At 46.3% G+C, this 27,653-nt stretch overlaps 1 protein-coding gene across 1 annotated transcript in view; it reads right to left on the bottom strand.

The window, feature by feature from the left end:
* The window catches only part of LOC130682689 (actin-binding LIM protein 3-like), a 62,699-nt gene that overhangs the window by 22,576 nt on the left and 12,470 nt on the right, over window positions 1-27,653 (bottom strand). Inside the window, exons 4-10 of the mRNA XM_057497560.1 lie at window positions 19,402-19,460; window positions 16,609-16,680; window positions 12,426-12,581; window positions 10,996-11,025; window positions 10,348-10,477; window positions 3,430-3,477; window positions 979-1,110 (exon numbers count right to left, since the gene is read on the bottom strand). Coding sequence (XP_057353543.1) covers window positions 979-1,110; window positions 3,430-3,477; window positions 10,348-10,477; window positions 10,996-11,025; window positions 12,426-12,581; window positions 16,609-16,680; window positions 19,402-19,460 — 627 coding nt within the window. The remainder of the gene's footprint in view (window positions 1-978; window positions 1,111-3,429; window positions 3,478-10,347; window positions 10,478-10,995; window positions 11,026-12,425; window positions 12,582-16,608; window positions 16,681-19,401; window positions 19,461-27,653) is intronic.

The raw sequence follows: 27,653 nt of genomic DNA, 5'->3' as shown, positions 1-27,653 counted from the left end.
GAATAGGTCTCATCTAAAATCCCGCCTTTCCACTCATGCTTGTGGAAGTGGTCTCTCCTGCCCGCACTGCCTCCAAACATTTCTCTCTCGTGGGCACTGATCACTGTCCACTTTGGGTTATATTTGTGCTTGTGTTTTATCACCTTTCCTAAATAGAGAACTTTTGAGGGTAAAGAAGGGGTTACCTCTGAGCTCCTGTGAAACTGCTCAGAATGAACATTCAGGCAGTAGAGGTGTGTGTTGGATAAAAGAGGGACTCGATGAAAATTCCTCCCACCCTTGAAAGCAGCAGCTTGGGAGGTCTGGCTGGATGGGATGGCGCCTTGGGGACCCCCGGGACACCCTGCCAAGGGCCCTACAAGTGTCTTCCGTTCCCCTGCATCTTCTCTTTCCCATCCTCCAAAACGTTTTCCACACTACAGCCAAAGTGGTCTCTTAAAAACGCAAACCTGACCGTGTCACCACTTCTACTGTTCAGGATAGAGACTAAAATTCCAGCCTCACTCCACAAGGCCCTGTGGGGTCTGGCCGCTCACCCCCAGTGTCCTTCCCTGTCTGAGCTCAGGTCAAGCTGGCAGCCTTTCCTTTCCCCACAGTGGAACCTGCCCTCCCATCTTGGGTCTTTGCAGACGCCTTCCTACACTTTGCGGGCATAGCTTCTCCTCATCCACCTCACGGCAGTCGAGTCTCTGTGCCTGAGAGATCTGTCATCGTCGGGGCTGGACTGCGTGCTCTTGCTGTCAGCTCTCCTACACCTGTACATCGCCTCCCTTTCCAGCTGGGACCTATGTCTCCTCCACAGGGGCATGGACCTGGTCTGTCTGACTTCCCAGGACCTCCCTAAGGCCTGTGGCTGGCCTTCAGTACATGTTTGCTAAATAAGTAAATGAAAGATCATGTGAAGAATTGGGTGACTGTCCTGGCCCTGTGTGTCCCTAGCACAGGTGATAGGGCCTGGGTCCCCTTGGGGTGCGTTACCTTTGGGGGACCCATGGTAGGTCCAGTACTCAGACTCTGCAGCATAGTAGGGGTCTGGTGAGTAGGCTGGACTGTACTTGGAGGCCTGGCTGTCTTCACTTGTTTTGCTCTTGGTTGCTGTTGACAGATCGCCTATAAAGGACCCTAGGAGAGAGATTCATAAAGCAGAGCATCCTGTGCACTCATTCTCCCATCTCAGCCAGCTTCCAGCCCAGGGGAGTGAGGCCATGGATCTGGACCACGGAGAACTGGTGCTGGAAAAACAGGCCAAGCCCCTCATTTTACAGTTGGGGATCTGAAACTAGAGAAGGAAAGGGCTAGTTCAAGACCACCCAGCAAATCAGACCAGAACTGGACAAGACCCCAGCTCAGGACTCTTTCTACCCCATGCTAGGACTCCCCAGTCTGCTCCTGAATGAATGTAAAGCCATGGCTCCTCCATGAAGATCAGGTGGGTCCCCAGGGAGTCCTTGCCCTCACCTTCCTCGTCCTCTAGGATCCAGCCTGCCTGTTGTGGATCTGAGCCGCTTCTAGAGTGGGAATCACTAGATGAGCAGGACTATTCCACACATCGAGTCAGGTCAACCTTCTTAGACTGAAATGCCAAATCCTGTTTGGGGAGACTGTATGGCCTGAAGGAAGGAGCACTGGACAGGGAGCAGCAGCACCGGGTTCTGGTCCCAGCTCTGCCACTTACAACTTAGTCATGACACTTGGCAGATCCTGCCCCTCTCCACCCCACTTTCCTCATCTGTGAGTATCAGAACTGGTCTGCCGGCTCAGGTGCCGGCGAGCTTCAAGTTTTCACCTGGAGCCCACAACATGGACCATCAAACCCAGCACTGGCACAAAACCTTCTGGGGCAGTGACTTCAGCACAGAACAAAGACTGGTGAGAGGCCGACTAGGGCAGAGAGAGGGCTGGGAAATGAGCAGGCCCCTGACCCTTCCTCAGGAGAGAAGCTATAGGAGTAAGACCTATGCTCCGTGCAGCCAGAGCAGCTGAGGGTCTCGGGACCAGCCCTCAGACAGCCCCAGGCTGTGCACCCTCCCCTACAGCCCTTGTTTCCAAAGCTCACAAATCCTCTTTGGCTTGGGTCCTGGGTAGTCCTCCCACCCCAGCCAGTGTTGTTCAGCCTGTTCATATGCCTTCTTGTCCACGCAGTCCACCTCCAGCCTGAACTCCTTCTGGACCGGCTTTGGCACTGCCCTGAGAGGACACCTGGAAAATCCCATGCAGTCCTTGAGGCATTTGGGACCCAGTGCCTTTTCTGGACCAACTACCTTTTTCATGGTTAGTGCCTTCTGCGGCCACTCAGGACACATGGCATGTCCTCCACAGCCATACACAGACACACATGTGCTCACAGACTCACCTGGACCCCAGCCCAGCCCCCTTCAAAATTGAGGACGTTTGTCTAAATTGTCTAAGGTATCAAGTACCCAGAGCTAGTTTATACCTGTACTGTCCCCTCCACCAGCTCAGTGAGTACAGATCCTGGTACAGGCTGTTTGCTCCCATCTCTGTGCTCCTCCAGTTCTGTGCCCCCCTCTGTTAGCTGATGTGAGGATGGTGCAGGGTGACAGCTAGGTTACCACATCCTTAGTGGAAGGGATGCGTTTAGCCATCTGAAGCTTAGTACGTGCTTTAGCAAGGAATAGGCGGTCCAGTTGTGAATAACCTGGTGGTTCTCATGTGGAGTGCAGGTAGGAATCATGATTGAAGCTGGTTAGGGCGCAGATCCCCAGGCCACATCCTGTTTCTGACTGGGGATGTCTGGGGCAGGGGAGTGGCTGGGGCATCTGATCCTTTAATAAGGCTCTCAGCTGCAGGGTGTCCACAGACTATTCTTTAAGAAACACTAAATGAATAAATGAATGAAGGTACCTGCATTGGGGCCCTGATCCTTTTTTTTAACCTACCCCCTTCCCCTCAAGCCTCCATTTGCTCTTAGGACACTGTGACTGAGAATAGCTTAAAGTAGTGGCTTCCAAGCAGAACTGGGCCTTGGAATCCCCTGGAGAAACTGTTACAAATAAATAATAGTGATTCAGTTTAAGTCTGGGGTGGGGCCCAGGAATCTGGATGCATCCCATGTGATTCTAAGGACCTCAAAGTGTGCGTATCAGTGCCTTGGAGTGTGACTCTCCCAGGGGTATGTGAATATGACAAGGTCGCTCTGACCACAGAATTCAGGACACCAGGCAGCAGGAAGGAGGCTGGGAGGGAGGTGGGAAGGAATTTAGGGGACATGAAGTCTTCCTTGCTGTTTTCAAATGACACCAAGCTCCTTCCCCAATTCATCTTGAGTGATCAGGGGTTGAAAAACAAGCAGGATGGAGGTGCAGCCTTGCGTGGGTCCCTCCTGGTGGCCCATGTACAGCCATCTGCACAAGTGATCAACTGCCCCCTCCCCTTGCCTGGCTGGGCCCTCCCTGCCCCTCACCGTACCATGCCATTTGTAGATTGGGGGCGTCTGGTAGATATTACTTTCTCCAGCTTCCAGATGGACCGGGTAGGGACAGACAGAGGGAGGAAAGAGAGAGAGAGAAAAGGAGATAGTCGGTCAGTTGATCTCAGAGGAGAGAGCGAGCGTTTCCCAAAGACCCATCATCTTTCTCCAGATGAACTTTCACTTCCAAAGTTGAACTTCCAACCTCAACCCATTAGGTTCTAAGAATGGTGAATGGAGAGGAATGGACGGTGCTGGTGCTGAGGATGGGGCCTGAGGCCTGAATGGCAGGCACAAGGCAGGCGTGAGCTCAGCATGCAGGAAGATGTCCCCTGCCCCCACCCAGTGACCACGCCTCCATCCACGTGAAAGCCCCCAAAGGCTGCAGCCACAGTTCAGCATAATTGCCCTCCCAGCCCCTCAGTGAAGGGGCAAGCTCCCAGATTCTATTTCACCCAATCGGAGCTTGGTCTCTCTCCTCTCCAGTCAGCAAGGAGCTCACCAACTACCCCTAGATCCAGCCAATCAGCCAGAGCCACGACCATCACCCCACCAACTGCCCTAGAACCCCATAAAACCTTTGTGGTTTTGAAACTCTTTCTCTGGCATCTTCCCATTGCATTGGTGTAGATGAGAGATTGAGCTCGAGCTAGCTCGAATAAAGGCTCTTTGCTTTTGCATCGGTGTTGGCTCCTTGGTGGTCTTCTGGGATTCACAACTTTGGGCACAACATTTGGGGGCTCGTCTGGGATCCCAGAGACCCCCAGGACTCCCGACCTGGAGGGCCCTGTGCTGGCTGGTGAGTGCACTCAGTTATCTGTCTGTCCTTGTCTACCTGTGTCTCACTCTGTCTTTATCTGTGTCTCACTGTTTTTGTTCGTGAAACAAGCCTGTATAAGCCTGTAGGAGCTCCAATCTGTGTCTGGGTCGGCATTGACTTATGCGGACGCGCTGGCGGGTCGCCGACCAGGGGTCTTGAGAGACTTTCCTTGCCTGTCTGAAGGACAAGGTCCTCATCTGTGAGGAAAGTCAGCTGCTGCTGCAGTCCAACAGGCTCTCAACTTACTTTCAGTTTTGCCTCCGCAGCTGCAGCAGATTCTTCTCTGTAGGCGTCTGTTTGTTGTTTGTCGTGTTTGTCTTAGTCTTGTTGACAGAAGAAATGGGACAGATGCAGATGACCCCCTTGTCTCTCATGACAGACCATTTTTCTTAGATGTTAGGGAGAGAGCTTACAATTTGAGCACGGACATCAGGAAGAGAAAATTTCGTGTTTTCTGCACCTCGAGTGGCCGTCCTTTAACGTTGGCGGGCTGCCAGAGGGAACCTTATCATTATGTCTCAGTCTGTATGTTTGTGTGTCTAAGCGTGTAACTGAAAATATCTTTCTACCTCTGGATGGTATTAACGAAATTGATTTAAAGACAAGCGCTTGTGAAAATTGGGCATTCTAAAACTTCCAGAAAATCTGATAAAAAATTGTTAAGCATTAATGCTAATTTGGGTTTGCCTGAGGCGGGCATGTCCTTGTAGTTATCAGCTGCCTAAGTTTATCTAAGGTCATTTAAGTCGATGTTATCTGCTAAATCTTTTAAGAATAAAGTGCTTAAAGGCTTGGCTTTGTCTAATATTCAGTAAAGGTCTTGTAAGTAATCTAGCATAGTTGTTACGAATGAGTGAACTAAATGAGTGAGGCAAGTGAACACCTTTTTAATTGTGTGTTACAGTGTGTATACCTACCTGCAGCCTGAGAATCTTTGTAGTAACCTAAAATCTTAAAGTTTTGCTAAGTTGATATACTTTATGTTTAGTGAGAGATTGTGCTGCAAAGCTCATAGTTACAGAAATTATAAAATGTTCATAAATTTGTCAATCTAAAGAATGCTAGTGTAACAGTTTACAATAGCCTGCTTCTCAGTGTTCACTAGAAATTAAGGTACCTAATGGTTTTAAGTTCTAATTAAAACTACTTAAAGTAATAAGGAAAACATTTCTGCATGCTAAAGAACGTGTCTTTTGATAAAAAGAAAGTAACTTTATTGTAAAGTACAGCTGTTTATTTAGAAAGAGAAATCTAAATATAAGAAGAAGGTTGTAGAAAGCTTTGGAAGAATTTAGTATGGTCATGCTATGTAAAATTAAAGCAAATGAATCTCGGTATCAAGTACACAGCAAAATTAGAATTTTGTTGTCAGTTAAAAAGACAAAGTTTTCTTAAACTGTTAGTCTGCTCTTAATGTTGAAAGATTGCAAAAAGCTTCCTAATTGTTTTATCAAAGAAGTTTCTCATGCTTAAAGTCTCAATGAGTTGTCTGTGTATTTAAGAAAATGACATCTTAATATTAAAAAGACTAAAAGCTAAAGTTTGCTAACAACTGTGTAAACTTCTTTATTTGCCTTTGAGGTATTTTGTCATTTTGGTTAAATAGAAAAGTATTGCTTCATAGCAACCTATAATACTATTTAAGCAAGTGCCAAAAAAAAAAGTCAAATGCAAAAAGGTACTTTTACCTCTAGTTAACTCTGATATTTTCCAGAGGGCCCCTGGAACATGTCAGAGGAATTTATTTTCTCATTGGAGAAAGTATTTGATTAATTTGGCTTATTTATCTGATATATACTTACATGCTTAATTACCTGGAAAGCACTGTCAAAGGGAATGATGCTAAGCTTTGTTACTGAATGTTTTTTTTTTTACAGAAATATCCGAATTTCCTTATGTCTACTGTCTTGCAGTAAGCTCTCATCAGATCTTTAACCATTGTCATTTGTAAGTCTTTTGCCATTTATAGCCACTGTTTTATTACTCCTACACTAGTAAAGAACTAGATTTCAGCAGAATAGGTATTGGTTACATAGGATTAAGTGAACTAAGGAAGATGGTTTTGTGACTTTTTGTTTCAGATGTTGCTAATAAAGTGTTTTAAGCTTTTTTTCTTAAGCTGACAACAGGTTCATGAATGACAATACCTTTATAAGCAGAATTGAAACATTTATCTTTCTCTCTACCTGACCACTCGAGAATTTAAAAGCTTTCAGTAGTTTTATGTTTCATGGCGGTATGTTTATTTGCATAAGTTCAAAAAGAACCTGCATTCCTTGTAAGAAGACTAATTAAAAACAATGGTTATACTACCAAGGCTTTGACTGGAATGTCATACCTGAGAGACACATGCATAAACTCAGATATGGACAGCTTTAAGGAACTAAGATTGACTTTATAAAGGCAACAAAGCCCCTTGGAAGAACTGGCCTGGTACCTTGCTTACGGAGTTTCCAGCAGCCTTACCAGGTGAGTAAGGAAGATCACTTCCTGGCAGGCACAGGAACCTCAAGAAGAGAGGAATTCACCCAAATCTATAGGTACTGCAGGCAAAACCTGATGGCAAGTCTGGCTTGGCTGTCTGGCCTCAAGAGGCCTTTAAAAGTTCAATCTGAAATTCCTTACAAAAAGTTCCAGCAAGGCATATTTAAAAGAGCCTATGTAATCAATTGTTCTTCTTGCTGCACTTATGCAAATAATCAAGCCAACTCTTAATTGTTTTCTTAATCTGGCTAATTCTAATAAAAATAAGGGTGATTTTAGAGAAAAGTGTTGTTTCAATAATGCTGTTTTATCTATACTAAATCCTAATATCCAGAATTCTAGTTTCCCCATAAAACCTGACTATGATTCTCAATTAGAGTCTTCATATTTCTAGTTCTCATATTCAGCCATGCATTCTTAATCTCATCAAGTTTGTCCTTCCAGAATAGAAAATCCAACTCCAGATGTTGCTACTTAACTTAATAACACAATTTGTTTAATCTTGCCTAGAAGCCACAAAACTGCAAATAGTAATAGAAATGAAACTCAGAATAGAAGCGCCAACTTTCTGAGGCCCTCTCAACTGACCAGTGATGGAGACCTAGCTGCACCCTTTACTGCGCCCCCTTCTCAGCACGAAGCAGCCAGAGCAGTCATTGCCCCTTTTCCCTAGCAGCAGCTAGGGTCTCTATCTGTAGAGGGGAGAATGAGACAGGGACCATAGGCTTAGACAGAATAAGGTGAGAGCCTCTGGAGGGGGCAGGGCAGGATATTTGCAATCAGAGCAATGTAACTACATGCTGGAACCCCCCCTACTAAAACTATGTTGAACATTAAGCTCTAGAATCATTCTTCAGTGAGATCAGTTAATGTTCCAGATAAAGAAGAGTAGCACATGTTTTATTATGCTAATCATTTGTAATCATGTATAAGATTCACTTTAGCATACTAAAAGGCCCAGGCCTAGGTGCTGTCTTTCCTCCTTCAGATCTGACTAGGTAATTTTGCAAGCTGAGCAATTGACTTAGCATGCAGACCCAGCTGTAGTCGGCATAGTAAAAGGCAGGATTCTTTAGCAAATAGACAATATCTCAGCCCACCTTAGAGGCTGGGCATGCAGTCTTTTGATGTGCACCCGAACCAAGGTGCCAGTGTCCCAGAGAGAAATCAAGGCAGGAAATTATCTTTAATATTCAAGGACCCCTTGCCATCCTACTCCTTTTATTAACCCTTAGGCCCTGTATCATCAACAGGCTGGTCCAGATTGTCAGAGACCACATGGGGGCCATCCAACTAATAGTCCTCCAGGCTCAATACAAGCCCCTAGTAATCTTGTTACTCCTGCTTACCTTTAGACCATGTATCCTCAATAAACTGATAACTTTAATTAAAGATAGAATTAATAGAGTCCAGCTAATGGTGCTAAGACAACAGTATCAGCCTTTATCTCCTTACAACTGCAAAACCTTATTAGACCCATGATTGGGTCCCTTCTTAGGATCCAGAGAAAGGGGAGAATGAAGGGGCAAGCTCCCAGATTCTATTTCAGCCAATTGGGACCCAGATCCTACCTCAGCCAATCGGGACCCGGATCCTATTTCACCCAATCAGAGCTTGGTCTCTCTCCTCTCCAGTCAGCAAGGGGCTCATCCACCACCCTTAGACCCTGCCAATTGACCAGAGCCATGACCTATCACCCCACCAACTACCCCTAGATCCAGCCAATCAGCCAGAGCCACAACCATCACCCCACCAACTGCCCTAGAACCCCATAAAACCTTTGTGGTATTGAAACTCGCTCTCTTTCTCTGACATCTTGCCACTGCATTGGTGTAGATGAGAGACTGAGCTCAAGCTGGCTTGAATAAAGGCTCTTTGCTTTTGCATCGGTGTTGGCTCCTTGGTGGTCTTCTGGGATTCGCAACTTTGGGCACATCAGAAACAGACAGGATAGGATCTTTTCTAGTCCACTGAAAAAGGTATAGATGGAACAGCAGGAGGAGCTCCTGGGGAGAAGTGAGCGAGAACCTGAGCTCAGAGCTGGGAGGCTGGGTTCTGGGCCCGGTGCCGCCATGACACAGGGCAGAGCCTCACCCAGACCCCACCTACAGAGGTCCCTAGCCCCTGCCTCTTCTCTGCTGCCACTCTTCCTCATGCTCACCACCTCCACACATGCTGGCTTGCTGCCCCTTCAGGGTCTCAGGCCCTTTTCAGCTGCTGTTCCCCCTGCCCAGGATGTTCTTCCTCGGACCTTAGAGTGGCTGGCTCCTTCTCATCTTTTGGCTTCAATGTTACTTCCTCCCAGAAGCCCTTTCTGAGCCTCCTGCCACCATCACTTGATCACATGCCCTCTTTTATTATGGTCACTGCACATATCATTGCCTGAGATTATCCTCTTAAGTCATTGTTTACTCTTTCCCCACATTACACAGAAACAGCAGAAAGGCAGGATCTGGGCTGGTTTGAGCACATTTGCAACCTCAAGACCCAGAGCAGAACCTGACTTTACAGGGGGAACAGCAGAAGCTGCGGGAAGCTGAGTAACTGGCCTGAGGTCACAAGCTCATAAGCAGTGGAACTGAGATTCGGTCCCAAGAGTTTTGACCCAAAAGCCCATGACTTTTGGCACGGTTCCTGCCACATCAATTCTGTCCCTCAAACATTCGTGGCACATCCCTAGGCTGCTCCCTGGTGGTCCTGTCAAGGCTGGTTCTCTTGGGGGTGGACTAAGATTCATGGGCATGTCAGGACTGCAGGATGGGTCAGTGCATGTGACTGGTTAGGGAGCGTTCCCCAGGAACTGGCTTCTCCTTGGTGCTAGTGCAGGATTCCCATGACCCCCCAGAGTATGCACCTATGCTGGCATCCTGGGCTGGCAGCCTACCTGGGATGTGAAAGTGCTTGGGAGCCTGGTAAGAGGTCGGAGTGGAGGACCTCACTTCTAACTGGCTATGGTATGGAGAGCTCCAGCCACTCTCGGGCCCTGGAGCACGCAGGCATGGTCCCCAGAGAGAATAGAGGCACAGAGAAAACAGGCATTAGTGCGCTGGCATCGGCAGCTGAGGCAGCAGTGAGGGAATGACAGCAGTGATGGTGGGGAGGGGCTGTGCTCTCATGCACCAGGTCTCAGCAACAGGCACCAGCCTCCTTCCTTGCTTCAGCACAGAGTCAGACTAGGTAGGTTCTAAGAATCAACCCCACCAAGCTTCAGCAAGGTGTCTGTGCCACTCAGCCCCCCACCTTTCCTCCACCCAAGCACCTGTTTGCCCCTAGCCTTGGGGCAGCTGAAGGTGATCTGGCTGGACTCGGTCGGGCTGGCCCTTGGGTTAAGGCCACAGTCTCCTCCCAGCCAGGCCCTCTGGTTGCCTGCCCCTCTCCTCTTCTGGCAGCTCACCACCTACCTTCCCGCTGCATCTCAGCACCACATACCCCTGCTGTGCCCCTGCCAGGGGGCATCTGCAGAGCTTCAGTAAGGCCCAGCTCAAGATCTGGGTGGCCACAGGCCTCCAGAGGAGGGCCATGCTGTGACACAGATCTTGGGGAAGCCCTGTGCTGTCTCTGAAGCTGGGACATTGAGCCACTGTGCAGTCCCCTGGCTCTCCCCTTTCCTTACCAGAGTGGTAGTAGTGGTGGGGCGAGCAGGAGAGTGTGGGAGACATGCCCTGAAGGCTGTAGGTCAGGGAGTCGATGTATCCAGGGCTGGAGGCCCGTCTCTGCTGGAGGTCCAGGTTCTCATAGATGTCCTGTGGGAGGAAGCAGGGCTGTGAGCAAGACCAGTGATTAGGTGGGCCTGTGGACTGAGGACCCAGTGGGCAGGTGGGGGAGTGGCACCAAATCCAGAAGTCTAGGGGCTGGGGCATGGTGCTGCCCCTCTGAATACAGAGACACCCCCCCACCCCTCCCAGGGTTACTGAGGAAACTCACAAGAATTTTTAGGGCTTTCGCCCATCCCTCAGAGGCCCTTGAATGGAACCTGTGCCGCAGGTCCCTGGATTCCTGGCCCAGGATCAGAGAAGAAGCAGGGAAGCTATCTCTGGGTAGAAGGGTACATCAGGGTCTCCCCTGGCCATTTCTGCCCTTTATGCCACAGCCAATTCCTCCAGGTCACAGTCCTAAGGCCCCCGTTTCTGCCCTGGCTGGGGAGCACCATTGTCAAGGGCTCAGGCTCCTACGCAGCTGGGGAGGGGTGAAACTGGGTGTCTCTTGGTCAGCCTAAAGGGACACGATTATATAAAACATTTCCCAAAATCAGTTTAATTACCTGGGAGTAGGGAGATAATGTTCCGAGCGACTTAGAAGTGAAGAGTGTGAAGGCAGTTGTGTCAGGAGCGGAAGGAAAGAGAGGAGGGAGAGAGCGCAGGACAGCGTGTGGTTAGACGTGCCAACAGAGGGAGGCCCTGCAGCTGCCCCTCTCCAGGGGACAGCCTCGCTCAGAGCTCCAAAATGATGGCACCACTGACAGGTGGTAGGAAATCTTGAGATTCTGCTTTTCTTTCGTAATGGGAAACCAAGGCCCAGAGAGGGACTGGGATGGCTTGGGGTCCCTCAGGAACAAGGGGTAGGCTCTTCACCTGGACCAGGCCTGTCCACTGCAAGCTCAGCGATGTGTCATGACCCTTCCCTGTCCCTCTACCAGTTCATGACCCCACTGTGGTTCATGGGCGCTCAGGGTAAGGGAGCAAATGTAAGGCCAAGCAAGGGCCAGGCTAGTGCCATCCACGTGGGAGCTGGGCCGGTGGGCGGGGCCAGGAGGTGGAGAAGGAACAGCCCATCTACAGGGGGCAGCGGCCGCTCAGCTCCAGCACAAGGCCCGGCTGCAACACCCCTCCGGCGTTAACGCAGTTTCTTATGTTTCCAAGGCAAGCCAGAAATGTAGATTCTTACGTCAGCTCTCCCAGTGTTTAGCACTGACAACTAACTTACATTTAAAAAGACAGTTTGTGAGTGAAACAGAACAAATTTGGGGCTCGCCATGGGCCCGTTTACCATCTCTGACTTCAGGGGAATTAGCTTCTACCAGACACTCGGTCTCTTTTTCTGGCCCATTTCAGGGGCCAGAACCTAGTCTCAGCATTGAGCTCTCAAGCCAAATGCAGCCCCTATCCCCTCAGAGAGGAAGGGGACAGCAGTGAAGCAGGACAAGGGCCTGGGTCCTGTCCCCCAGGCCACAGGGCTCCTCCTAAGCTCCAGACAATCTCAGCTCAAGGGCCTGGGACAGGATCAGAAACCTCCTGGGACGCAGACTGCCAAGACCACCAAGATCACAGCCACCCTGCCTTCAGAGGACACTTCCTAATGTCCACCAACCATTTAATTATTTCAAATGTCATCTCATGCTGAGGCTATAAAATTGTCTCTTGCTCTGAGCACAGGGACTTAAGTCCATGTGAAAAAAACAGAAAAACTGATTACAGGCATTAAAAACCTACATGGCCATTGAGCCAGGTGGGGAATGAGAGGCACATCTCCACATGGTAGAAATACTGGTATCGTGTCACCAGCTCTGATTTTTTCAAGAAAAGTCAGACTTAGATGAGGCTGCTTGATTTTTACATATGGCTGTAAATTCCAGTTTACAAGAGTTTGGGCGACAACAGTGTAGAGGCCAAGGTGTCTCTGACAGAGTGGACCGGGGACCCCTGGGCCCTCCTCTCCTCCAACAGCCTCCGAGGGAGGGCCAAGATACCATACCTCTCCATAGCCACACCTCTCCAGCATCTTGTCGGAAGTGTATCTGGAATGGGGCTCGTAGGAAATGAGGTAGGGGTGTTGTACCTCATAGATGGACTTTACCTTGGGGAGAGAGGCCAGGTCTTTGTAATTAAGGATCTCATTATCCACTTTAGCCTAGGGCAGAGGGAAATGGACAGGAAAGAAGCAGAAAGGTAAGAGGGAAAGGAGAGAGGAAACAAAAGCCAGCCACAGGAGGAACAAGCTTCTCCAGTTTCCAATGAACACCAAGTATCAGGACGGAAGACTCGCAGAATGTTAGAACAAGACAGGCCTCGGAGGACATCCATTCCCACAGGGCTAACGACGACACTGTGTGTGAGGCCCCATGCTTTACAGGAAATATCTCCTCTGAACACCGTGATGCCTCTGTGAAGTAGGTATCAGTGTTAATACTGCTTTCCTATGAGGAAACTGAGTCTCCAAAAGATCCCCAGCTGGCACCCCTCAAAGCCAGTAGGTTTGAACCCAGTCTGGGTTATACAGCCTGGGTGCTGACTGCCTTCCAGCCTCACCCAGGGAGGGCAGCTTCATTCACAGCCTCCTTGAAGATGATGAAGAAGTGAAGAAAATTAATCATGATAGTAAAACACTAACATTTGGTGAGCACTTATTATGAACCAGACTCCATCTGAAGTCCCTTGTGTGGATTATCTGCATGAATCCATGCAACTCTCAATTTTAATAGGTACTGATTGTCACCCTTGTTTTTGAAGAAGAAAACAGGCACAGAGAAATCAATTATCTCACCCAAGGTTGCACAACTAATAAGCAGAAAAACCAGAATTCAAACCTAGGCAGCCTAACCTGACAGCTTGCCCTTCCCAGTGGCCTCTCCTCACTTAACAGGTTGGGAAGTTCATTGTCTGACAGCTGTCGGAGGACAGCATTGAGAAAACCGCTTCTTACACTGAAGTGAAGTGACCCTCTAACCACTACCTGACTTTGCCTGAGTTCAGTCCTGTGGAACTGCATGGATGAAGAGACAGCTTTGCCCCGTATGGGACAGTCCACATCTTGTGGCTTCTGAAGCCTCTCCATGTCAGCGGCCTCCATCTGTCCCCTCTGTGGCCCTCTTTCTGCTGTGGCCCATCAGCATCTGTGCCTCCCCAACTACTCTGACTTGCAAGGTCCTGAGGTGGGGTGAATTAAGAGTGGCCACTAGACAGAATCCAAGGGACTGGGTCTTATAATGTTCTGCCAATGCCTCAGGGAACAGGTAAGTTTCAGGGCCAAGACTACTGCAGAGAGCAGCTTTCAGAAAGACCTTATAAGTACTGATATTCTAAACACTTCCTATAGCCTTTCCACTGTTCTGTCCCTGTCCCATCCCACTGCCATGTAGGCACTGTGTTGCTCCTTCTCCATCGCTCCATGCCCTGGGTACCACTCCATGCCCTGATCTGGGCTCTGAGGCCCCAGGGAGAGTCTCAGAGGCTCCCTGGCTTCCAGGTGGGCCAATGGGGGTCACCCTCAGACTAGGTACTGAATGGAGATGGGTGGGTACTTGTGCCCCTTGCACCTGCCCTACCTGGCCATGACAGGCACAGCTCTGGTCTGGGGCTGCCTTCCATGGCTCCAGCTCTCCCCAGCCCTTCCCTTCAGGCCTGAGGTGGTGGCTACTTCCTGCTGTTGTAGTCCCTGAATGCCACTGTGTTGTGTGGGTCCCCTAATGTTTCCCACATCTCTGTAAGGGGTTCCCTCATTAACCCTCCTCAGTTAAACCCTTGGAGGTGTGCCATGTCATTTCTGCCATGGCCAGCCTGGGTCAGACATCCCTGTCTGTACCAATTTTGGGGTGTGTGGATAAAGGGAACCTTATTAGGAGATTCCCCTTGCTGAAGTAACTGCTCCCTTTTGTCCTGGGATGGTACATCTTGACCTCGAGAGCTCTTGGCATCTTACAGACTTGTCTTGGCCCATCAGTATCCATCCTGGCACTTTACTCCAAACATCAAAAACACTAAGCTTGTATTTCTTCCTATAGCTGCCTTGTCTACAGGGTGAAAAATGAGCCTTCCATCTGGAGGCATGTTCATTGAGCAGAGGCGTCCTAGCATAATTAGGAAGGAAGGAACAGAATACGTGCGCTGGTCAAAATCAAACCTCCTAATGATGATTTTAACAGCTGGGGGGGAACAGAGTCTGAAAGGACCCGCCCCCTTCCAGGGGCACTGATGATTCTATTTTAGTACCAAGCCTCAGTGTCAGTGAAAATTAAACCAACACTCTGCCTGCCTGTTATTGCATGTCCTGAAAGTGACTGGGTGGATCCTTCTCTGAATTTGGAAGCCATGTTTGGAATGGCCTGACTTAAAACACAGCTCGTGTGACACGTGCAGTCACTCCCCAGAGCAGCTGAAGGGAAGCACCAAGAAACAAGGACAGCGGAGCACAAAGGGGGGATGCTTGCCCACCCTGGGGTAACTGTCTCAGTGCAGAAGCCCCCAGCTCAAGGCCAGGATGGCAGGTGTCCCCAGCTGCTGCTGTTCATCTGCAGTTGAGCTGCCCTCTCACTGGGGCAACTCTGCAAGCTTTCTCCAGACTTCAGAGTGAACACCATCAGGACCTGACTTAGTTCACAAAAGTCAGGGAGGCTCCTCAGTATCAGGGGAGACCAGCCAGGGATTAAAGGCATTGTGGCACAGCTATACAGATCCTCACCTTGAATACCCTAGAAACTCTCTTCTGGAGATGTGCTCACTTTTGTTGATGACACTCTTATGGTGTGGGCCCTGAAGCTAAGTTTATTGATCCTGCTGTGGTCTGGCCCTCTTCAGAGCACCAAGGGGATGATCATTTCTCTTTTTCTGGATAGGACTCTCCAATGAGTACAGCCTGTGATCAAAGTCACTTGTCTTTTATGGAAGCCACATGGCAGTACTGATCCATGTGCAGTCAATGACAGCTCTTAAGTCTTTTTTTTCTCATTTGAAAAGAGGAAGAAAGGAAAGGAAACAGTCCCATCCATGGGCATTATCCTGGGATCAAGGAGGAAACTGGATTTGGGGTAAAATAATGATACAGTAATGGTCGGCAGGGCACAGCCAGGGCTGGCTGGTTAGGGGGCTGTATCTAGACTTCTTATTAAAAGAATGGGTTTCCTGCTGCAGACCATTTCTGTCCCATTTCTGGAGTTTCTGGATACTTTGCCTTGAGGAAGGCTGAACAGTCTGGAGTCAGACTGAAGCTGCTGGTCATCGGCCCCTCCTCTGCTCCTCTCAGACCTACAGGCTCTGTATCCCTGCCTCCTTGAGCTGATTTCTGTTCATCTCTCAGGTTTGCCCTTATATATTTCTTCCTCGGGGTTCTTCTGCCAGTTGGTCCTAAATTGCCAGGCCCCTCTGGTCATCTGTAGCATCATCAGAACACCCTGCACTTTTTCTTCCTAGAACTTGCCAGAACTGCGACTGACTGTGGAATTAGGTGTTCAGGCTGCTGCCGTTCACCAATGTTTTCCAGTGCAGAGCCCAGCACTTACCACACAACAGACTCTCAGCACACATTTGTTGAATGAATGTATGAATGAAGAAATTACAATCCAAGGGACTTCTGAGATCATCTACTCACCTGTGGCCCCTTCTGCCATATCCCCGCAAATAGTGAGTTGTCTGTTTGAATGCTTCTGGGATGGGTGCTCAGACACACACATGGGGTTCCTCCATCCCGTGATTTCTTATGTAATGAGAAAGTGCTTCTTTATCTGTGCAAATCTACTGTGGCCATGTCTCCATATGCATATGACTTCCTCCCCCTTTCTGCCTCATTATCACACATACTATCTCCACACTGACTTCCCACCCAATACCTACTCTGATCTTCCCTTGTCTCAGTTAAGTAATGGAGAAGGAGGCATCTTGCACTGGTTTGAGCCTTTCATGGGCCACTGCTATCTTTGCACTTTCTTTTTCTTGCTCCCACTGAACTGTTTATCAGGCTGCGTGCTCCATGAGGAAAGAATCCAGGCTCTCTGCACCCCACTGTATTCTCAGCACCTAGCACAGAGCCCAGCACATGACAGGCATACACTACATATCAGCTGGATAAAAACCAAATGGCTGTCTCCAGCTGTTCTTAGAAAACCTTTAGATGCCAGACCTGCGACTGAAAAAAGGCATTTCAGGGGCCAAAAAGTGATACATACACAGATGACTCGGTTGGGTGACCCAATGCTGGACCCAGGCGGTGAGATGGAAGTTTCTGACATCCACCTGTGCTGTGGGAGAGAGGAAGAGAGAAGTGAGAAGCTGCACCTTCCATTTGGTGGGGAGGGCGAGGCGGGGGCCCAGCAACACAGCTCTCCAGGAACACTACCAATTCTGGTAGAAGTACTCTCTGATTATTCATCCACTTTCTCTTTATTTTCTGCCTTTTTAATCAGTTTCCAAGTGTGAATGAAAGAGAAACACTGTTGGATTTGGCTGTTGGACAGAATGTGGATTTGTGCTTCACATATTTTTAACTGTCTTCTTAGATAAGAAGCTACTCATAGAACTTTTCACTTTGGGTTATCCCAGTCAGTAATATATTTAGTGTAAATGAATAAAGTAGGTTAATACTCATTCCTTAGCATTTGTTTATGCAAAATGTAGAAGTATGTTAAACTTCACATAATTGCATAATATACTAATTCTTTATAGTATATGCATTGCAAACCAACAGTGACTTAAGTGATAAACTTAAAAAATTTTCTCTGAACAACAGTAATGATGAATAAGTGGCACCCTTAACAGAAAACACTGTATCAGTCTTAGTGCCATTTAACAGAGTGGCAGCATGTTGTGGTTAAAAAGTAAACAGACTGGGAAGTAAGGACCACTAGTGAACTATGTGATTTGGGGGACCTTAGATTCCTGATGAAAACGAAGGGGCTGGTCATAGGGATTGCTAAATTCCCTTCCAGATCTCTCATCCTACAATCATGCTAAGTGAGGCTATATAGAAATGTTTCCCAAACTGTGGATCATGGACTAGTGGTGGCTCTCAGGAGATGCATTTAGGTGGAACATTTGATAATACTGAGTCATAGAGTGGGAGAGTATAATGTAAGATTCTATTTCAATACTCTTGTTTAGATCAAGGAAGAAGTCTTAATTTGATGCTAATATACTTCAATAACTTTCTCAGTAATTGCTAATTTCCTCTTTTTTTGAACAGAGAGCAGGCAATATGATTTAGCTGGAATTTTTAGGACATATTCTTAAGAATTATTTCTTCTATGGATAAAAAAGATGTCCATATACACAATGGAAATTATTCAGCCATAAAAAGGAAATAAATCCTGCCCTTTTGGACAACATGGATGGACCTAGAGGATATTATGTTAAGTGAAATAAGCCAAGCACAGAAAGACAATCACCATATGACTTCATTTATATGTGGAATCTAAAACCAAAAAAAAACCAAAATGGGGAAAATAGCAATAAACTTACAGACACTGACAAGTGATTGGTGGTTACAATAAGGGAGGTGTTAGGGTGGGTGGGTGAAGAGGTGAAGGGGATAAAGAGGCACAAGATCTCAATCATAATATAAAGTAGTCAAGGGGATCAAAGTACAGCATAGAGAACATAGTCATAGTTCTGTAACATCTTTCTATGTTGACAGATAGTTGGGGTAAGCATTTCATAATGGTATATATACAAAACCAGTATGATATTGTGTATCAACTATATATAAAATATTTATGTATACAAAATTTTATTTTAAAAAAGGGATTCAATTCACTTTCATTGAATATATTTTATGATTACCTTCTACTTGCAGGAAATAATATAGATTTTTGACTTGTTGATATAAAGTTTTATTTGAAAATTAATTTTAAGTAAAAAGTGTTAGGTAAAAAATAGTGAGTTGATTTAAAGAAAAATATTAAACATATAGCGATATAGGTAGTACACAAATAAGGCAAAATCATCGAGGTTGGAGATGGAGAACTGAAACTTGAGAAAAGACATCAAAAAGGAAATTGAATGAGAAAAGGAAAATTAGGTCTTCTTACAACTTACATGGGAGAGGCCTTGGAAGAAACAGGGAAAAAAACTCATGACTCAAAAAAAAATTATATATCAAAAGGCCAGCTCTTTTGCAAAACTTACATTAGGTGGATGAGATGGTAAAGGAGACCAGGTTTAACCACCTGGTCAGAAATTGTACACCTACATTTTTAGTTGAGACTCTTACAGGTAACTTCTAATAGAGCCCCGGGGGGCCAAGTTGATCCCCAGGGGCCGGGGTGTACAGGACCTTGGACATCATCAAGTGTTCCCTCAGCGCACATTCTAGGTCTCCCCCACACACCAGGAGCTGGGCCCCTTCCTGCAGTGCTTGGATCAAGATCCCAGAGTCACAGGACTTCCTGGTACTTGTCAGAGCACAGCAGTACAGAGGGACACAGGACTGCAGCTGGTCGAGCGTGTGCCTGGGGACGCTGGCTCTGGTCATGCCTGGTTGTGTTATTGTGGACAAATTACTGCCCATTTTAGACCTTGGTTTTCTCACAAATAGAAGATAAAATTCCTTGCCCCATCTGCCCCAATAAACCAAATCAGACAGTGGCTGTGAAGATGTTTTGCAAACTGTCAATTCCTATGACAATATAAACTATTATTAGTAATAAATAACCTTAGGCTGGACAGAAACATCAGCATGCACAGCTCAGAGAGGCTGCTATCTTGGTAAATACTGGTAAAACCTCACTCAGAGACCCTATGAACTCACATTAATACAGTGCTTTATAGTTTTCAAAGTGCGGTCATATCCAATGTCTTTCTCCCATCAAAAGCCCCATGACGGAGGTGTTACTATTAAGGAAATGTAAGGACACTGGCACACACTTGGGAGTGTGCACACTAAGGAATGACTCTCTACTGAAGCACAGTAGCCCCTAGCCTGGGTCAAAAAGTAGATGGTCTGTTATCACTACCAGCTTGCTTACCTTCAACTTCTTCTCTACCCGGGCTGCATGTTTGCAGATGGGGTGCCAAACCTTAGAACCTAAGGGTCAGGAAAATAACAATGGCTCAGACCCTTCACACCCACCACCTTTCAGAGTTTCTCCTTGTCCCCTACCTCCCATGGCAGCATATGTGCCCTACACAGTAGCCAGGAGGAGCTCTGGATTTTCAGGTTCTCTGCAGTATGGGTTTCAGCCATCCACACACTCTTTCCTCCTGTCCAAATCCTACCCATCCGTAAGGTCCAGGTCTCACATGGCATCTTCTTGCAAAGTTCCTTACCTGCCAGCTGGGAGTGACTTCTCTCTCCTTTGTAATCCATAATTCTTTGTATTTCTCTCAACATATACAATCTTATATCACAGTAGCTTGTGGATTTATTGCCCCAACTAAATTAGGAGCTCCTCTGGGCAGGAGATGAGCTTTATTCATTGCTACAGCATCCAGCATGGGACTTGACTGTTGGAGGAGGCCCCATACACATTTGTGGGGTTAACAGATAAGTGGATAATTGGCAGTGACACATAGCAGGTGGTCAATAAATATTTGTTGCATGAATGAATGGTAGTGGAGGTGAAATGAAGTGGCAGGCTGTGGTGAACTTCAACCTTCCTTTCTCTTCAAAGACTTGTGGCAGTCTACCAGAGCTATCACATTTAGGGGGAGGGGATGTCGTGGCATACATTCTGCTTCAGAGCACTGTCTCAACGTGCTCATTCCTCCAGGCTCTTCAAATTTAGTATAATGCAAATGCTCACATTTTATTGTGGGTTGGAGGGTCCAGTTGGTTGGCCCCAAATTCAAGAGGCCAATTTGGAAAGGCATGAGCAGCAGGTGGCTGGTCACATGTTGAGAAGCAGCCCCAAATATTATACATTCTTCAAAGAAGGGACAGGTGTCCTGGATTAGAGGGAAAAATAGGAACATATTATCCCTCTGGTACCACTCCTCTTGTAACCAGCCTTAAAAGGAAAGGAGCCAGCAAATGACTGGATTCCTGAGCACCCAGATGGCATTTGTTTGTCTGACTTTGTTTTTAGGATATGCCTTCCATTATGGTTTGTTGCCTGGAACCCCGAGGGCTGCAATGCTGGCTAGGCGGCAGGGGGATGGTGTGAGATTGAAAAATTAGACTTGAGAGTGTGGCAGGCAGAAGATGGGCCCAGCACGAAGAGCTCTGGGTGCTCGGCTCGGCTTGGTCCTTAACACACCCTCCATACAGGATCCAGTTCCCGCGTCCGATAATGATGAGGTGGGAACTGGATGGTCTTGAAGATGATTTCCATCTCCAAAATTCTAATTATAGGGTCAGTTTTGTCATTTGTGAGACAGATCTTTGATTCTTGTTTGCTGATGTTCTTGGATGTTCCCAGTAATTCAACACAAATTTAGGTCCTTCTAATGGGAAGTGCAGTAGCTCTGAGAGCCCAGTAGAGGGACTCTGGGTCTGTGGCTTGATCCTCACAATCCTAGGGTGTGTCCACTACCAAGTGGTGGGTGGGGGACTCTGCTTTGGTGAGTGATTAGAGAGAGCATTTCCGGGTCCTCCTGGGCAGCTGCTGCGTCCACCAGGAGCTGTTTACCACTGTGGCTCGGGCAGGAAGCACATGGTACAGGTCACTGAAGGACATGGATGTAGTGGACACAGATGCCTGACAAGGACATGAGATGGAGTGAAAGAGGCACAGGAAAGGTAAAAGGTCAGGCAGAAGTTCTCATGGGAGGAAATGATGTGTAAAGTGATGGGCTCAGTCAGACCAGACAGTCTCTTCGTGCCATTAACATGCCTGCTCTGAAATAAAGCTTAGCCACAAAGAGCTTCAGAACTATGCATACGGGAAAGCAGTTTATATGAGAAGTGAGGAGGGAGAACAGAAAGGGAGAAAGAAAATAAGACTTGAAAAAAATCAGAAATTTGGGGGTTGGTGGTATATAATCTAAATTCAAGAGGGAAAAATTGGTGGTTGGTGGTTACCAATAAATTTAGGTAAATAACGGTAACAAAGGTGATTGCTCATGAAGCCCCCTATGAAATCATGATTGGATGAGCTTCTGCCATTAGTCAGGATCTCAACAACGTGACACTGACAGAAAGAAGACATCCAGAGTGAAGGGCATTATTCTCTTCTAAGGACTTTAACCCCAGAGTCTAAAATAGTACCTGGCTCACGTGTGTTTAATAAAGAAATGAATGAATGACAGGCTGGATCCCACCTTTGTATTTAAAAAAAAAAAAGAAGACACCGGGTGGAATTCACCCAGAGGAGGAAGTCATCACAATGGAGAAGGGACCCAGAATTAGGCCAAAAGGCAGAGCCGTCACCAGGAGAAGACAAAACTTAATGGATGGGTGGAAATGGCCTTTGGGTATTTTAGCAACTCTCTGTGGGAAGAAGGGGTTCACTTGTTGGGGTGTCTTATAAAACAGAACAAGCAGAAGCTCCAGGGAAGGAAAATCATGACGACCGAGGACTGAATGGGCTCGTGTTTAGAGTGTGCCTCCTGTCCCTGGGAGTATTTATGAACACACTGAGGGGATCCATGCTCAGCAGAGACATTGCTGAGGAGATGCAGAGTGTGGTAGTTACTCTAACGCATACTCATGATCCCTCAACCCCTGGATAATGTGTCCATATGTATTACTATTTGCCCCATCCAATGATCTTGACTAGAATGTAAGTTCTTTAAGGAGAAGGATTCATATCTGTCTTACGTACAATTCTCAATAAATACTCATCGAGTGCATGAGAAAACAAAAGAGACATGATATTCTATGAATTCCCTAATCTGGGCTCAGAGGTTTGGACAACTGGTATAATCTAGACTCTGATTCAACAGCTATAATTTCAGGTTGACTATTTATAAGTATATTCAATAGATTGGGGTTTGCCAAAGTGTGGCCCATGGCCCACCTGTTAGCCTGGTAAAATGCAGATTCCTAAGCCCCAGAGACCCCCTGAAGTCAACCTCCTGGTGGGGACTGAGAATCTGATTTGAACAATCTCCCCAAGTGATCTGTGACTCTAAACTGGAGAACCACAGGGCTGAATACCAGTTAATGTCCCAAATATGTTCCTTTGGAATGTAATGGGATAAAGAAAACAATTTTATAAAACAGAACTCTTTAACTTAGAAGGATTCAACCTTTTGTGCTTGCTAGGCTCCTGGTTCCACAAGTGATACTGCTGTCCTCTGAGACTGTCACCCACTCTCCAGATTCTGCAGTTAAAATCTCCAGGGAAAGGTAAGGACATGAAGGATTAGCTGTTTCTGTATCAGCAGACTTGGAGGTAGAGATCTAATTTTCCAAAACTGTCTGGAGCTGGGTATTAAGGCTGCTTTTAATCCCTAGCAGAGTCAGCATTCATCTTCCCTCTGTTTGGGTACAGCACACATGGAATTTTTTGGGCTTATTCAGTGTTTGGGAGTCCACCAATCTCTCTGCTGGACCTTGAAATTCAACTTGCCAGGACCTTTGTTTTTGTATTAGTGGAGATTTTAATGCCAAAGTGAGAGCTGGTACCATAGTCTTCCCAAAGAATGCCCAGCCAGGGTTACAAACACAGCAGAGATTGAAAGTGACCCACCCTAAGGTTCTACTTTGCCAGCACAGCGTTTTTTTAAGGATCTTTGAATTTAAATGTTTTTAGACCCTGCAGGTGCCCAGTGACCCTCCCTGCTGCTTGCCTCACAGCCCTTTTCACTCATTAAGCAGCCCTTTGAGTTTTAACCTAGCCAGGGTGCTCTCAGAGCAGACTGCTTCTCCAGATTCCATTTGACTGTAGCAGGGTGAGGTTTCTTAAAGCTGTGCCTTTACGTCAGCAGCATGACCTCTGTAATGTGGACTTGTTAGGATCTTGGAAGGACTCTTTTTAAAACCCAGCAAGGATAAACAAATGCAGTGTGTCCACACAATAGAATATTATTCAGCCATAAAAAGGAATGATGTTACATGTTACAATGTGGACAAATCTAGAAAACATGTCAAGTGAAAGAAGCTAGATACAAATGCCTACATATTGCATGATTCCATCTGTATGAAATATCAAAAATGGGTAAATCTATAGAGACAGAAAGCAGACTGATGCTTTCTAGAGGCTAGAGGCAGTGGGGGGCTGAACAAATGTGTGGATATGGGTTCCCTTTGGGAGGGATGATGACGTTTTGGAACTAGATAGAGGTGGTGGGTGCACAATATTGTGAATGTATGAAAAGCTACTGAATTGTACACTTTAAAGTGGTGACTTGTATGATACATGAATTTGACCTCAGTAAGCCTGGCCCACAGCAGCTGGACTGCTCTGTAGAGCACAGGACACTCTGCTCCTCGCTGGTCACTAGGGTTCCGAACACTGGAGAAGAGAGAAGAGTGAGTCCCTCTGCTGAATCTGACATGCAGTAACAACAGAATCATCATCATTATAATCTTGGACATTGGTAAATCTTTACCAGGTTTCAGGCCACCTGTGCACTCTTTGATGGACTATTCTTAGGGGGTTTGAACCTTAGTTCATTGCTTACTAGTTACATTGTCTGGAGAAACTCTATGCTTTGGTTTCCTCACCTATAAAATGGGGATGATAACAGTATCTGGTTTTTAGGTTTGTTGTGGGGACTAAGGAGTTAATATATGTAGAGCACACAGAACAGGCTGTGCCTAACATAGTCACTCAGTAACTGTCAGGTGGTGCTATTGTTATACCCCCTCCCCTACCAAAAAAGTCTACTTGCTGGGATCTAGTTTGAGTAAGGGGAAAGGAGCGATGGAGAAACTTGAGGGCAAGTGAATGGTTGTTTTCTCTCCTACTCCTGGGAGCTGGCCTTGAGTGGGCAGGGGCTGTGCAGCATGTGGTGGGCTGGCCAGGCAGCTGGAGCCACTGAGCAGAAGCCTGACTTGGCTGCCAGTGTGCCCTTCTGGGATGTTGGGCTTGTGCCCAGGGACGAGGGCAACGAAGGAGAAGTGGAAAAGACCAGTTTGTCTGGACCTGACGTGATCAAGGGGCTTGAAGCTTAACAAAAAGGTTACTGGAGAAAAGTGTTTAGCTGTCACAAAGCTGGTTACCACGCAGGATATCAGGCAGGGTGAGGAAAGGAGAACGGTGGGCCTGAGTAAGGTGCTGGCTGATGCATGGGGGCTGATGGCTGCGGCTGCTGACAGGATGGTAACTAAGGGTGCTGAGGGCTCAGTCTGCGTCAGGAACTAATGATCTTACTGTTATTATTATATAAGAGTGCCTTTGCCAGGCCTAATGCTATACACTTCATAATATTTATATACTTTATATACTTAAGTAAAAACTAATAGTGAAACCAACATTTGATGACCATGTGTGGAAAGCCCTATGCTAAGGGTTGTTAATAATGATGATAATATTGAAAGTAGCTGGCATTTAGCAGAGCATGGCTGCGCTAAGCCTCTACCACACATTCATGGTAATCCTCACACCAGCCTGGTGAGGAGGGCCTATTGTTATCCCTGTTCTCAGGTGGGAAAATCGAGGAACGTCTAGGGAGCCTAGATGCCTTGCCTGCCGAGCAGAGCTGCCTCTCTGCCCTGGCCTGGATGTGGTCAGCAGACCAGGATACTCGGAGTCTCTCCAGCCCTTCTCTGCTGACCCTTGCAGGAATGCTGCCCTTCTGTCCTGTGAGGGCCGGGGTCTGGCCGTGCCCTCCTTCCCCAAACATGGATGCAGCCAGTCTGGGGCAGAAGTGGTGGAGCCACACACAGAAAGAAGCAGGGAGCAGAACCACCTGCTGCTCTCCATGGGCCCCTTCAACCCAGCAGTGCTGCTGCCCGACGCTCCTCAGTTCTGAGAGCGGATGAATCCTCTTCTGCCTAATGTTGTTTCAACTGGGTTTCTGCCACCTAAAAAAATCTAGACTAATATAATATCTCACTGAACTAAAACTTGAGTATCTGACAAGTTCCTGACTTGCCCAGCAGGCAATTTTGTTTCCCAGAAAATAGAGGAAGCAACCAAGGAGATTGCTACTCCGGACCTAATTCTGACCAACATGGACAAATTGGCTGGTGAAATGGATGTGACGTGTAACTGGTGAGAAAATGGCACATCATCTTGAATTTGAGGTGGCCTGAGAAGAGGAAGTTGGAAACAGACTTTTAAATACAAACTTCAAGCTACTCTGCTATAATACTTTCTATTGGATTCAAGATGTTTGGTAAGAGAAAAATTACAGCTCATCAAAAATTAAAATGTACTCTATTTAAAATGAAATATGCTTAGTAGAATCAGATGTTAGGAAATACCAGTTTAGTACAGCAACAGGCTATGTTTGAAGTGTCTAAAATTATGTAGCAGGATTGGGAACACATGAAATCTAAAGTTTTTAAGCATTACTCCTACAACCTAGCTGTCAGAAAGTAGATACAAATTAAAATAACAATGCTAAACTACTAAATTACAGCAGCCAGCATTACATTAGAGCTTCTTAAAGTGTGGTTTGTTGCGATGTGGAGATCACAACTAATGGCGGGCATTTCCGGCTCTGTGACACGGCCTGGTCCCTCTCTAATATCTCAGCTCAGTGCACCTCTTAGAAGGTATTCTTCAGAGGAGATGAAGCTCTAGCTGAATCCCACCAGCATCCCCAGCTGTTTAACAAAGACACATGTCGTTTCGGTAGCAGGACGCAGTATCCTTTGAATTAAAAACACTGTGATCTGAGAAGAAATAAACAAAATTGAGAAGAATAAAACAGAAAAAAATCAATGAAACCAAGAGCTGGTTCTTTGAGAAAATAAACAAAATAGATAAGCCTCTAGAAAGACTTATTCAGAGAAAAAGAGAATCAACACACATCAACAGAACCAGAAATGAGAAAGGAAACATCACAATGGACCCAACAGAAACACAAAGAATTATTAGAGACTACTATGGAAACCTTTATGCTAAGAAGCTGGAAAACCTAGAAAAAATGGACAACTTCCTAGAAAAATACAACCTTCCAAGACTGACCAAGGAAGAAACACAAAATCTAAACAAACCAATTACCAGCAAAGAAATTGAAGCAGTAATCAAAAAACTACCTAGGAAAAAAAACCCTGGGTGAGATGGATTTACCTCAGAATTTTATCAGACACACAGAGAAGATATAATACCCATTCTCCTTAAAGTTTTCCAAAAAATAGGAGAGGAGGGAATACTCCCAAACTCATTCTATGAAGCCAACATCACCCTATTACCAAAACCAGGCAAAGACGCCACCAAAAAAGAAAATCACAGACCAATATCCCTGATGAACGTAGATGCAAAAATACTCAATAAAATATTAGCAAACCGCATTCAAAAATAAATCAAAAGGATCATACACCATGAATAAGTGGGATTCATCCCAGGATGCAAGGATGGTACAACATTCGAAAATCCATAAACATCATCCACCACATCAACAAAAAGAAAGACAAAAACCACATGATCATCTCCATAGACGCTGAAAAAGCATTCGACAAAATTCAACATCCATTCATGATAAAAACTCTCAGCAAAATGGATATAGAGGGCAAGTACCTCAACATAATAAAGGCCATATACAATAAACCCACAGCCAACATCATACTGAACAGCAAGAAGCTGAAAGCTTTTCCTCTGAGATCGGGAACAAGACAGGGATGTCCACTCTCCCCACTGTTATTTAACATAGTACTGGAGGTCCTAGCCACAGCAATTAGAAAAAACAAAGAAATACAAGGAATCCAGACTGGTAAAGAAAAAGTCAAACTGTCACTATTTGCAGATGACATGATATTGTACATAAAAAACCCTAAAGACTCCACTCCAAAACTACTAGAACTGATATCGGAATACAGCAAAGTTGCAGGATACAAAGTTAACACACAGAAATCTGTGACTTTCCTATACACTAACAATGAACCAATAGAAAGAAATCAGGAAAACAACTCCATTCACAATTGCATCAAAAAGAATAAAATACCTAGGAATAAACCTAACCAAAGAAGTGAAAGACCTATACCCTGAAAACTACAAGAGACTCTTAAGAGAAGTTAAAGGGGACACTAACAAATGGAAACTCATCCCATGCTCGTGGCTAGGAAGAATTAATATCGTCAAAATGGCCATCCTGCCCAAAGCAATATACAGATTTGATGCAATCCCTATCAAATTACCAGCAACATTCTTCAACGAACTGGAAAAAATTGTTCAAAAATTCACATGGAAACATGGATTTCCTGGTGAAGACCAAATGAAGGGTT

The sequence above is a fragment of the Manis pentadactyla genome, chromosome 2 (assembly GCF_030020395.1).
Source record: "Manis pentadactyla isolate mManPen7 chromosome 2, mManPen7.hap1, whole genome shotgun sequence".
NCBI lineage: Eukaryota > Metazoa > Chordata > Mammalia > Pholidota > Manidae > Manis > Manis pentadactyla.
The sequence above is the reverse complement of the archived record's forward strand: the minus strand, read 5'-3'. Positions and strand labels throughout refer to the sequence as shown.